General features: G+C 39.2%; 1 protein-coding gene across 1 annotated transcript in view; it reads right to left on the reverse strand.

Annotated features, from left to right (window-relative positions):
• Nucleotides 1-14,302, reverse strand: part of rabgap1l (RAB GTPase activating protein 1-like) — a 109,559-nt gene that overhangs the window by 83,621 nt on the left and 11,636 nt on the right. The window contains exons 6-12 of the mRNA XM_075485689.1: nt 13,851-14,008; nt 13,244-13,354; nt 11,251-11,317; nt 10,917-11,019; nt 9,353-9,519; nt 4,077-4,197; nt 377-470 (exon numbers count right to left, since the gene is read on the reverse strand). Of these exons, the coding sequence (XP_075341804.1) occupies nt 377-470; nt 4,077-4,197; nt 9,353-9,519; nt 10,917-11,019; nt 11,251-11,317; nt 13,244-13,354; nt 13,851-14,008 (821 nt within the window). The remainder of the gene's footprint in view (nt 1-376; nt 471-4,076; nt 4,198-9,352; nt 9,520-10,916; nt 11,020-11,250; nt 11,318-13,243; nt 13,355-13,850; nt 14,009-14,302) is intronic.

Consider the following 14,302-nt stretch of genomic DNA (forward strand, 5'->3'; position numbering starts at 1 on the left):
TGCGATAATGGAGAAGATCATTGTCCTATACGTTAAATCGCACTCTGTCTCAGGTATGCTGGACCTTGAGCAACATAAAGAAGCTAAAGAACAAAAAGTCTTCAAGATTTTAATGGCTGCTTTTTTCGAGAGTCTATAAACACATTTCACAAAAATATTACATGAGATATTCAGTAATTCAAACCTTGTTCAATGACACATGCACAATCTCCATGTTTCTGACACATTCTCAGTCATTCAACAGTGGTAAATGTCTCTGTAGCCTGTATGATCCTCCCACCCTGTTCAGATTTCCCAGGGCTTTCCTCATGTCATACAAACAATTCATTTTTCTGACATTCTCAGCGTCCAGAATTTGTCACGTTTCATGCCGTACCATCTGGTCAGGAGTCCTCCCCAGGACTCCAGTATTTTCTCAGGACATTCTTTGGAAACATCTCCCGTTCCGCTGGAGATTTCACTATCGCTGTCTGCAGGAAACAAGACACAAGCCGACATTAAAAAATATGGGATGAGATGGGATAAGTGGCTGTATGTGTAACAGCTGTGCACATGAGCATACAGACAAACATTTCAAAACGATGTAAAACTGCAAATGCTTTGCTTTCTGTGAGGTCATTTATCACTAGCTTACAGTCTAATCCAACTGGGTGTGCTTGTTTTGGCTTGTTGGCATTTCAGCACTTCTCTCAAGTGGTATGACTAATTCTACTGATTAGTGGGAGGTTCAAAACATTATAATCTTATGAAGGTCAGACAATAAATATTAAGATCGTAGTGGCACCTATGTTTAGAGCCATCAGTCAAATGGAATGATAATCATTTTTAAAAAACACAATATTTGTCACATACTAAATAAGAAATCAATCTAATGCCATCCTAACATACTGAACATTTAAAAACCTGTTGATGCTAAACCCACACGGTTAATGGAGGCAGGAGTGCCTGTGCAGTGCCTACACCTTCCATTATTACTGCTCTTCTGTCTCCCTGTCCGTGAGGCAGACAAGAGGCAATCAGCACAGCATCCACTTGTGTTGAGAAGCAGAGGCACTGACTGACTGTCTGGTCGGCTGCACTGCAGGAGGATTAACTGTAATACTGCTACATGCTTCTGTATGCTACAATGAAAAAGGTGTTGGCATAAAAACTCTGACGGTAACGTTTGAGATGGAACCAACACAACCATTTCATCGATGAATTTAGATAAACAAACACTAACCTATAAACACCTCTATGTAGTGGAGGTTAAAAACTTCTCAGAGCAGAGGGCTGCACTGATATCTCAACAGCAAAACCCGACAGCTGCAGCCTTTCTAAGAGTTTAAAGGCATAATTCACTCCCACTGAAGACTTTACTAAGGCCTTGACATTTCAGAATGAGTTAAGACATGCAGCTATGCTCAATGCACTGTGGCTCCTACACACCCTCACAGCCTCAGCAGGAGCTTTTCAGGTCTTTATAAATGCTTGATGAGGCCTTTCAAATGTTTCAGATCCAGCATAAGGCTGCAGCTTCTGTCCTCAGATTTGCTAAGGCCACGTGGCAAGGATACGCGAGTCCAAACCAACTGCCAGCTTACCAGGTGATGAAAGAACCCGGGAAGATGAGGGCCATTACCTTTTAATCTGTAAAGGGACTGCACATTCACTGTAGGATTACTTTCAAAATGGATCTCTCTGATGTTGAAGTCACTAGTGGATTGGTTCTCTTAAAGAGAGTATTAATTTCCTCTTGGTATCATGACGATTCTCCATTTTGTATTCTTTACTCTGTTTTTTATTCATGCCTCTTATTTCACTGTAGTGCAGTGACTGAAACAAGCTTTCCTCATCACCTTATCGAGTTATGTGGATATATGATAACTCCACTTAAAACCGATGCAGTAAAGTAGTAAGATAATTATACATATAAGTATGATCACTATTTGTTTGAATGCATTGTACATGACGTGAATATAAAGTATTTATCCACAGTGTGTGTGAACCTCTAACAAAAGAAAAAACAAAACATACTATGAAAGGAAGTGTCAAGAAAAAGGAGATTGCTAGCTTCAGGCTTATTTTCCACACTGCAGCTTCAGCTAGAAATAAATGTACACAAGAATTGATTGAGTGTACACAGCGGTGGCATCTACTCTGGGAGTGGATTCATTTCTGTACACAATGAGAGTGACCTCCAGCTCCGCAGCCCTAAATGCGTCCAATTTTCAGCTCTGGGGAGGCGAGGGGTGTTCCAGAACAAGCCCTTCAGATAGCTCCCACACTGCCAGCTGAACATCATCAGACCCAATCATGGTGAGATATTTGTGAATTTTGGAGTTGCCATTAGATACAGGTAAAAAAATAAATAAATAAATAAAAATTGTCTCCTATTCTGTTAATATATTTCAGAACTTCAAGGTGAAAAAGCAGAATACTGTTAACAGCAGCAAATAGGAGAGAAATGCAACAAAATGGGATGAAGATGGAAGATGTTTTCTCAAGATTTCTATTTCACTTTCAAGGGAAAAGGTCAACATTCCTCAAAAGAATTGCAGACACCAGTGGCAGTACTGAACCAGCTGTACATTCTCCATAAAGCAATATTCTTAAAAGCTGCATAAAAAGATTAAATAATACAGTTAATGGCCTATTGAGACCATTAGAAGGTCTTTATTTTAATCAGTCTGGCTGCAGCAAAGTAATGATTTACAAACTGTGAAACCTGGGCTGGAAGTAGGAGAAGAGGTACAGAAATGCATCTGTACACAAGCAATATACACACACAACAGCTTAATAAATACCTTTATCCAAACCAGTATTATCGTGAAACATGCAGTCTGAATTGTAGCCAGGAGACACCTGCAGTACGTAGCCAGTGGTGAGGTGGAAATACCAGCTCTGTTTCTATTAGCGGGCTGAAACTGGGTCATGTTTGGGAACCACTAGAGTCTAGCAAGGGGCTCTTAATATCACTGCTGTTTTGCCCACATCCCTTTGGCAATGCTTCTGTTAGTGTAGGTAAAACATCCACTCTGCATCATATCCATCCGCTTGTCTTGTAAATGGGTTAAATTCCTAGATTCGCTATCTTGATAAAGACACAAAGCTCATAAAGAACTGCGTTCAGACTGAGGGACGTTTGTGCCAGATTGCCTGTTTGCACCACTGGACAAAAGCACAATAGCCGATTTTGTAGTTTTCAGTGTACTGTTGCCTTGTATTTTTCATTTCAACAAGAGGTTTCAACTTCTTCATCATTAATCAAACAAAACAAATTTGGCACAAGCAAACAATCCTTCAGGGTCTGGTGTCAGTGAGTGAAGAAGGCTGTTTACTTCATCCAAATACGGGCATGTGAAGACTGTTTGATGGTGTTTGACGCTGCTGTGCTGCAGTGCTATGAGCCAACAGGACTTTACAAGATGGGGCTGAGCTCAGCTTGACACACAAGCACAACCATAAACATGCATAATCACACAAAAGACTACCCGAAACCCCTGAGACCGTGCCTGCAGCTCACTGCTGTGCACGGTGTAACATACACACACAACCGTCGTTCACAATTTAGATCACATACATTTATATGTACACATATTTGCCAGCGTTTACATGCCCGAGAGAGTTAAGCTTCACTGTGGAATATCGTCTGTCAATAAAGAGAATTCAATGTGTTTGTGACAAAGTCTTGCTGCAGAATACAGTGAGTTTGTGTGATGTTAAACCTCCAGTTCAGATTTTAAATCTGGAGATTTGATCTTATTTAAATGATGGGGTTCGTGCCACACAGCTGTTGAATACATATCGCCCCACCTGATTGGTGAATCAGCGCTTCAATTATTGAAGGAAACAAAAGGAAACAAAGGACTAAATTATCTGAGTCACATTTGTTAATCTAGCTTTGCAGGCCAAATTATTGTGAAACGTCTCATGTATATTTGAGGGTGACGTCTCTTAAACAAATTCTTATTACTACTGATGCACACAGATATTGAAGACTTGCCTTTTCTGCATTACTACGTTCGGACATAAGTTCCTTAAAGTATTGTTAAGCCCAGTAGAAAAGAAGGAGAAAAAGAGCAAGACACTCATACCTTCCTCAGCCTCCTCCTCCTCATTGAGCCGTCCTCTTTCTTCATCCTTTCTTTCTGCTTCCCTCTGAAGACTCACAACCTCATACACAGCATCGCTCTGACCAACTCTGTCTGGTGCCTGCTGTATACACACAGATAAAAATGATCAGAATCCTGGAGAAAAAGTCAACTTAATAATGTCAGAATGACTGACTCATGACTCATTTTTAAATCCAAATTTAAGTGCAGTATGATAATGTAGCCCACTGTCTCGTCAGAAACATTTGTATCAGGAGCTACCTTCGTCAGCTGATGGAAAACCTAAAGTTTTATGCTTTATCAGAGAGTGAACCTGGCAAATAATCTAAAAAAAAACCTAGAATGAGTTACAAAGTGATCAGTAGCTCTAACGAGTAACATCGTTTGTTGCGTCTGTCTTTAAAAGCACACGTTTACCTCCGTTATAAACTCAGTGTTCACTACATTACATTACAACTGTGTATGGGGAAAACATGAAAAAAAGAATTGTTAGAAAATCTGACCAGGAAGACCAGTGAGGTAGGAGACAGCTGGCTGCAACACGGGCTTAATTAACAATCAAATAATTGGCAACAGCAAACTGCCTATCAGCGAAAATCAAGATTCCCGGTGCCAACAGGGGGGTGGTGGATGGAGGGTGGGGGTCAAAAGCAACCGATTGTTTCTATTATGACAAGACAACCAGAGAAGAGTGAGAGTGCTCCTCTGCAGCCTTAAAGAGTTATGGCCCAGAACTGACTTCTTCCAGCCAGCAGAGTTTTCCCTCCCAGGACAAAACGCAGCCTTTTAGAGAGAACAGGTACGTGTGTCAGTATGAGATGGCAGCTGGTGGTTAATCTCAAGAGGGTAATCGGTATGACCGACATCAGGCTGGAGCTCATAGTTTCATAATAACACTAACACCTACAATCTGAATAGTAACAGAGGGGATGAAAAATTAATGCAGGAATAAGAAATTATGTAAAAGATTTATTTTTCATTTTTTTAAAGGATTAAACCAAGAATGCTCCTTGTTTGAAAGACTTTCATTATTCAAGTTCCTTTTCGGTCATTTGAATCGTACATTTCGTGTGGAATCTTGTGTTGAAACAACAACTCTGAAATGACTAAAATAACTTTTTAAAACTTTTTCACAGTCAAACATTCAGAAAGCAAAAATGATGGAGATATTTCCCTCAGAAGATGACAGCCCAAAGTAACATATTTAACTAGATCTAAAATGCATCTTAAGAGAGTAAAGAAGTGGCACACAAGAGAAGAAAGATACCATCAGACTTGACCTTCTGTGTCATAGGCAACTGATGTTTATTTCTGGTCTATTCAATTACTTTAGTGCCGTTGCCCCTCTCCTCCACCTGGAAGAATGGATCAATGAGCTGTATTGATCTGCCCACTCGCATGGCATCTAATGACTAACTAAAGTCAGGGCTGAGAACTCAAATTGGCAGAGATATCAAGCCTGGCCTATTTTCAGAGCTCAGGCTTAGGTAACATAATTTGTTTTTGCCATGGCTTCTGCCAGTGAATAGTTAACCTACATGATGAATTATTAACAAAAGAGTGACAGAAAATTTGAACGCACCGTACAAAACACGGCATCATCAGACATAAAAAACAGAGGAGGGGGAAAAGAAACAGGATTACCATCAATATATAAAGAATGAATAGCTCTAAGCAAAATCCTACTCATCTCACACTGTATACATTTTGATGAGATACTGTAAAGTACTGAATTAGAATTACATGGATTTTTATAAATGTCATATAGGAGAAAGTCACAATACCTTCTCTTTTTTTGGACATTAGTAATTGTGATAATAACAAAAAAAATTTTTTATTGATAAACTAAAAACAACAAAAGCTGGAAGCCCAACTGTAGGATTACATTGGCTAAAATATTAGTGACATCAGCAGACCTTCTCATAGTTTATGATTCATTAGGTAGATGTACACAGTAAATACGCTACCGACTTATCGTATGATAATGTCCTGTCGTGACAGGCCTAATTATCAATGCTTTTGTCTCTCTGTAATTTTCAGCTGTCGTCTTCTCGCTGTAACCGGAACAGCACACACATTTTGCAGGTGATCCTGCGAGCCTCAGTTTCCTCATCTTAAAATGTAAACCAAACAGTTGCTGAGTTTTTATTTCTGTAAACTTTCAGCATAAAAAAAAAATCTTTATGCAAAGCTAAGCTGAGCACTTTATGAAATCATTACTGTTTATTTTTCTCTTTATTTACCTTCTAACTCCACCTTTCATTTCTTTAGAGTTTTTCCTATCAGGAGCCACACTTTCTTGTAATCATTTACTGTGGTCTTGAGTAACTTTTATCCAGACCTTCTGAAGGTCTTTCAAATGTTTTCCTTTCAACAACCCTTGTTCATTTTCGGTCCTTGTTTCTGATCATTTGCAGAGGAATGCCTTATATTTGTCTGTAGAGTCACTTAACACTGACCTATGAATCATTCAAACATAAGAAAAAGCACCTAATTCAAGAGATGAAACGGTGTTGCGTCTACACATGACAAACAACTGAGCATTGAGTCAAATCTGTATCCTTAGACAATTTATTAATTGCAATCTGTCGCAAAGACACAATTTGTTCCCATTTCTTTAGTTGCATTTATGAAAAATGCAAAACATTACACAGTTTGAGAGACATAAAACTGTATTTTTGTACAAAAAAGGTGATTTCCATAGAGCCATTAGCTGAAAACTTAATATCTCTGTGTGCAGTGCGTCCTTAAAAAAAAAAAAAATTGAGGAATCTGGACAAGTGGCAGGCGTAAAACACTATATACAGCAGATCTAAGAGTATCTGACAATGATCTCCTTGAGAAGTAGGATATAAAAATCCAGCAAAGACCTGACACAGGACCTGAGAGACACATCTGGCTCTTTAGGTGATCCATCTACAGTTCACCAAAGCTTTAACAGAAACGGTCTCCATGGAAGGGTGGCTGTCAAGAAGCCACGCTTAATGAAGGGAAACAGGGAGAAAAAGCTGAGGTATGCCAAACTGCGCACGAACTGGACTGAAAATCAGTGACAACAGGTCTTATGGAGGAACGAATCCTCCCCAGAGAACAGACCTCAACATCACTGAAGCAGGGTGGGATCATCTTGACAGAAAACAGAACAAAAGGCAGCCAACATCCAAAGAAGAGCTTTGAAATGTCCTTCAAGAAGCCCGGAGAACTATTCCTGAAGACTACTTAAGGTAATTTCAAGAGAGTTTGTCGAAGAGGGTTCAGGCTGTGTTGAAGAATAAAAGGTGGTCATACCAAATATCGACTTTCAAGATTGTTAACATTGTAACCCTTGTATAAAGGGTGGCTTGAGACTTTGACACATTTAACAGAACTTAAACTTGAAATAAACTTGGTCTTGACACTAATAATTTAGTCCACAGCACTGACAGGGCTGTCTGAAAGTACAGCAGCCACTGCATACATTTTTTTAGGTAAAGGCAGATGAAAAAAAGAACCCACTAAGTTAACTCGGATAATAAGTCCTCAGTGCTTTAGATGACTAATGACTGTTTTTAGCCAAATAAGAAGACTGCATATTTTGTGTATGTGTGCTTCATCTCCGATTGCCATCTTCTGCAGAAACCTCCACACAATATTATCTTTTAATTAACTCAGAACCACAGCACCAGTCCAACACTTCCATTTACTGAGGAGATAACTAGAGAGGCAATCAGGCAGACGAGTCAAAGCTCTGCTGTTAATTACCCACACGCAAATAATGAGACAGAGCTTCTTATTAGCTTCCACAATCCAAAGCTTCCCCACACTCCGCTGCTTCGCCGGGTCCCCTTGGCCTAATGAAAGATGCGCTTTTTAACAGGGGAAAGGAAGCTTATGGCTTAACAGTATTTTCAAGCACCTGCAGCAAATGCCTGGGCTTGGTCTGCTTGTGTTGGTGGGAGCTGAGTGAATATGCACTCTTAATGCACTTGTTAATCAAACAATTTGTGGACTAAATCCAAAATGCAAACTTGGCAGGGGTACGTACACATTAAAAGTGGAACAAAGGGTTTTAGAAAAAAAACTTAAGGCACAAAATAAATAAACAGAAGTGCTTTCAATTTTCAGAGACAACTTACGTATGCAGTAATGTAAAGGTAAGGACTAAACCCCTTTACATTATGTGTTGTACTAAGTCTACTAAGTGTTGTGACATTAAGAGGAAAGGGACGAGAGAGCTGAACATCAATGCTGCAGGCAGCAGGAAAACTAAAACATGAAGACCAAAGGAGATGCACAGATGGATAGAGAGAAATGGAAGTCAACGGATGAGATATTTGCATCTCCCATCACACTCGAGTTCTCTTTGGTAGAGCATTTGACAGCATTGATCCAAGCTGCTTTGTGACCCACCCTCCATCACACCGCCCGTGCTCCAAGCTGCCCAAACACTCGAACCACTCTTTCCTGTTAACGAGGGCCTGGAGAAGATTTGGAATTGATGTTGCTGGGGTTGTAAAGTCCTTTGACACTGATCTTAAGTTATATCAAATTGAACTTGAATAACCGTGTAGGGTTAGGGTTAAATCAAATAACTGAGCAACATGGCTGGCACCTTCATAGCTGCAGGCCATTTTCATGGCCGGAGGGCTTCACTGAGACTCGATGTGCTGCATCGACCTGCCAAGGTTATCTCTTTAAATGTTTAAGTCCAGCAGACAGTCTGAGGGCAGCTTTGGGGAAATATTGTTTGAATGTACTGGCTCTATATTAACAAAATAATTACTTATTTAAAGATGGTCAATGCTCTTCCTTTGAATATCAATTAATCATTCCCAGCTCTTGTGTTAAGACATCTAACTTCTGCAAACGAATAGATTAATCACAAACTGATAAAATTTATATAAAATATATACTCGGCTTGAATTTTTTTGTTTGGCAATTGATGCATAAAATGATATTTTCTGGAAATATTGAACGGAAGATCAGTTCAGGATCCTTTACTGCATAAATATGTGCTAAGGAATGAGTGTTTGGGGCTGCTGCAGCGAACTTCTCACGTGTAAAAAACAAAAAAAAAAGGATTTTAAAGAGGTCAATGAAAGATGGCTTTCACAGTATAGTAAAAGCAGCTACTTTATTCTATTAGCCAAGCATTTTATAGTCTTTGTATCATCTGCGCCTCAATGTCACCTTACTAAAACAGGACATTTGAACAACAATGCAAGTACATGGAAAGTGTGAATGTGTGTGAGAGGATTTAATAGTTCTGGCACAGATACCTGTCTGAGTTTAAGATAGAAAGTCTCACTGAAAGTCTTGCGGCTGAAGTACCAGAAACGTTCGTTTGATGGATAGACCCTGACGAGAGTTTCCAGCAGGAAGCGAACTGGCTCCAGCACTTCAGTCACTACAAGATCCACTGCCACCGTCATGTAGACCTGCTTATCTGGAAGAAACCGAGAGGTAAACCCAAAACAAGACAGAGAGGAAAGTTATGGCAGGGCTATTATGCAAAGACTGCTCTCTCTTGTTGCTTAATATTAATCCGTCTTTTAAAAAATAATCTCCATTTTCAGTTGTTAAAATCTATTTATTTACTTAACGATCACAACATTTTATTCAAAAGAAGTAGTAGGAATGAGTAGTATTCACTTAATCTGATTTAGAAACCCAAGTATAACTGATTTTTTTCCCCATTCATCTGTTGGGTTTCTACCAAGAAGCAGATTATCCGCGCCACATGCTTTATCCAATGTGGATGCCACACCCCCTAGTGGATCCGGAGAGCCTTAACCAGCATTGTATATACTGTATATTGAAGAGCAGATATTTTTCATTTATAGAACAAAATCTTCTGAAACAAAGAGATGTTAACCAGTCACCAATGGTATCACTGTAGGAACAGCAAAACATGAAAAAGGGAAGCAGAGCTGTGTGGGGTATTTCACTTTAGGGGGTTTATTTATCCGAATAAGCTCACGGAGGTACTGAAAAACAAAGACAATTTTAGCTAAAGTCGATTAAAAATTCAAAAACTGAACCCAGAGTATGCATACTTTAGTACAGGTTGCACAAGTATTTTAGAATACCATCTGTGCTGCCATTCCCACGACATGTGATACAATTAAGTTTAAAACATGGAATGACGATTATTTTTCATTCTCAGCTATTTGTGTGTACTTTCAACAAATTTAATCATAGACGACTTCTCTCTGCCAGTAAGAATCAATAGATTTACATCATGTTACGTGTTTGTTGAAGTTAGCCAGGCGTTACACTGCCTGACGTCCACGAGATAGACTGTTTCTACAGGCCTTCCACTATGAAGCCAAGGCTCTCTGAAACTCAAGCGCCTGCCAGTGTCAAGTCATCTAATTTGTTATCCACAGTGAATCTGGAGAGGCAGGAACTTTGCATACGAGCACTCCACGAACTGCTCTGTTGCAACCTGTTTGAGCATATGCAGATATAATACTGAGATATAAGATATAATGCAAATACAAATAAATTTTTTTTTTTTTTTTTTTTTTTTAAATCTGTCTTCTCAGCAAACAAACATGATTAACGAGATCTTTAACCTGCGGTTTTGCACACTTTGCACAAACACTGCCAGTAAAATGTAGAGCATTTAAAATGCACACACTGTGATGCATACATAAATACACAAGTCAAAAGTGGGAAGTAAAGACAGCAAAAAGTCAACAGTTTACTGACTTTCTAACTTGTAACAAAATTCAACCTTTAAATGAGTAAAGGCTTCTCGGATTACTGTTTACTTAGTTTGTTGCAACTTGCATTACTGAAACTCATCAAACTGATTTGACGGAAACAAATTGTCCCAACCTTTTGGAGTGTCTTCATTCAGTGGCTGGAAGACCGCCATGTTGGGGTTCCATGTTCCTGTGATGACATAGGCCTTTCCATCAGAGCTTTTGCCCATTGATTCCTGTGAACAAGTTCATCGATGGCTTATTTTCTTGCAGCAACTTTTAAATGTAGTAACATATGGTCAAATACAACATGCAACATAACCGAATGAAATCAATATTGTAAAGAAAATAACCAACAGTTAGGACTAAGGTTTCATAACTTAAATATATATAAAGGATACGTTTTAAATGGTGTATCCATTGATCCATATCAATGAACAAAATCTGTTAAATTGAGTCTTGCTCACCATGTCTAGCAGATGCATGTTACTATTGCAGACTTTCTGTCCAGGACTCAGCAGCATCCCAAAACACCTTGAAGGAAGACACATGAGGTAAAATCCACAAATCAATAACCACAGATTCCACTGCAGAGCCACAGCCTGCATTCCTCAGTCAAGTTTGCTGGGAGAGGAAAGAAAGTGCAGCGTTGAAACAACAAAAGAAGCAATCAACACGTTTATGCATTTAATGTTTTCAAGAAGTCGGGGAATGCCACAGGGAAGAAAAACAGTAATCCACAATCATAGAAGAGGAGCTTTAAGAGTGAAGGCCAGCGTAATTCTTTTTATTCTCTTGCATAAAAAGTGTCCAAAATTGAAAAGATTTTAAATAAGTTTCACTTAATCTTGATTACACACACAACTTAAAACAAAACAAAAACAAAAACCCAGCAGGTCCTACCACAGCTGACAGTAATTCATCACCCTGACCCAAAAGCTCACGCAACCAAAACTCAATTAGTCTTTATCACAGTTATTTATGGTAAGGTGGCAGTTCACTTTGTCCAGAAATGGTCCAGCACCATCAGTTATTGTGATAAAGTCTGTTCAGCTACTCATGTGATGTGCCTTTCCAGTTTCAGATTTGCCGTACATCAGAAAGTATTTACAGCTGGTCTACTCAAAGTCTTTTACTAGCTATGTCTTGCTAAGTGAGATTTGACTACATGGGCGCAGCAGTGTAAACGAGCAGTGTTACGACTTCCTGATAAAAGACAGAGTTTCCGACCAAGGGGCCTTTCATCTGCTCAGAAATAAATAGAAAATGTGCTGCATCCACTCACGATGCATGATGCAAAAAACCAAACAGGATTTCAAAGGGCCAGAACACGAAGGCCAAGGCTATTAAAAAAAACGAATATCAATTAAGTGTTGTCAAACATGGGCTCAGCACATCAAAAAGATGCATTCTGAACAGGAACGGCAGGTGTCTGTCTTCCTCTGAAAGCAACAGAGGTGTGGGATGAAAAGGGGGGAATGACCTAGTTTTTCAGTGCTGCTCAAGCACATAAACATGTAAAGATGGGCGGCATAAAGTTAAAGGTAAGGGAAAAAAACAATAATAAAAGATATTACTTTGTTAAGATCTCCCATATTTTGCTTTTTTTTGCCTCCTTTTTATGTTTCGCTGTTGTTCCAACATTTAGTGTAGTTTCAGAAAGGGATGTGCTTTCATATGAAGAGGCAAATCTATCAATATCGCACGGTGCCTTCATATCAATAAAGTTTAGAGCCGCTACATTCGTTCCTTCAGTTCAAGTGTGAAGGAAACCAACACCACACAAATTTTGTTTACAATCGTTTCCTCTTGTACAAACAGACCTGTTCGTACAAGAGGAAGAATGAGGACAAGACTTGAAACACAGCATTAACTGGGCCAACCGAGAGTTTTACGTTTGAGAAGATGAATTTGCTTCCAGAACAAAAAGGGTGAGAAATAAACACAGTACAAAACCTTCAATCCATCACTGCAGCAAAGACACCCGACGAAATATTTCCATGACTTTGATAAGCACCACCTTGTTTTGTGATTAAATATAAAACACTAAAGATTTTGTAAAAAAAAGAACAATAGACAGATTAAGATGAACAATGCTGCATAATGTATAAACAACTCTATCCTGCATAATTGATGTTATACTAAAGAAAAGCCAGTATACAGACGCCAAGTTGCTAAAATGATGACATGACAGTAATGCTAAGAGACTGAGATTGTATAGTACAAGTTAAATGTTCATGTCTGTAGGATACAGAACAAAAAAAAAATCTTATGTATAGATTAATTTGGCTCAGAAAAGGTCAATGAAATGATCTTAGAGCTGTCAAACAAAGGATTTAGATCTGAACAATATAAATGTAAGCGTTGGAGATATTTGGTATGTGTTCATTTACCTTGGATTTTGGGCACTTGATAAGTTTTGAATCCGACACTGAACTAAATGACATACAAATTGCTCACCTCTCGATACCCAGCTCCTTGTTGCACATTTGTTGAACCGACACCACCACCTTCTTCTGGACTCCCTGTCGCAGCTTGAAGTAGAACTTATCTCTGTCCTTAGGCACGGAGCTGTAGTTAGGAAGAGGGATAAGTTGATAAAAGTCATTCATGGGACTTTAATGTACGATTACATTCTTTGATTTTAAAAGTGTGAAGAGTTTAAACTGTGATATCATTGATCTGTCTGTAGTAATGCTTGAATTTCCTCTTTCTTTTTTGCTAAGATGCATTTCCTCCATTTTCTCCTTAAAGGTGTTCTATATAACTGACATCCGCTGTGCTTTCAGAGCAGCTATTGGATCGTTTTATTTCAGAAGAGAACAGATCGAGTCAAAATCTATTTTTAAAAACTTCTGCTTTACAAGTAGCCTGTGGAAATGGAAACACTGTCTCAATGTGCTGATAAGCTTCACACTCTTTATGGGAGGACAGTCCCAGCTTGATAAGATAGTACTACAGCAGCACATTAAATCTTTTAAGGCTACCGATAGATGTCACACCGACAGTCCTGTGCCGACAGAGGAAATGTGTACGTATCATTTGAATGCATCTCTGGACCAAGTACCTGTAGTTGCCTTTACCATCATCTTCTCTGATCTCCAGTGAGACAGTGAAAGTGTAGAGATCACTGTCAGACGGACTGGACAGCGTGGTGTCTCTGGTGTCTGCTGGCCGTGAGGAACGCCGAAAGGCTGTGGAGAAACTGTACAGGATACGACTCACCTGAATGGCAAAGAAAGAGTGAAGACAAATAAAGTAAAGGTTATCAACAGGAAGAGAAAACAGAGCTTAGGAAATACAAACAAGAAAATATTCATCAGAAGACAATAGCACCCTCAGGTGGCTCATTATTGTCAGTTCAACTAAATCAGCTTGTAACCCATCATGTTTACGTCATTCTACAGGGCGCATACGAAATGTCTCAAAGTGCATGTGTTCATTGGAGTATAAATATCTCTGATCTGTGAGAAAATGCAGTGGCTGTGGTCCTGTGGTCTCATGACAGCTTTAACCGCT

This window comes from Odontesthes bonariensis, chromosome 15, assembly GCF_027942865.1.
Source record: "Odontesthes bonariensis isolate fOdoBon6 chromosome 15, fOdoBon6.hap1, whole genome shotgun sequence".
Classification (NCBI taxonomy): domain Eukaryota; kingdom Metazoa; phylum Chordata; class Actinopteri; order Atheriniformes; family Atherinopsidae; genus Odontesthes; species Odontesthes bonariensis.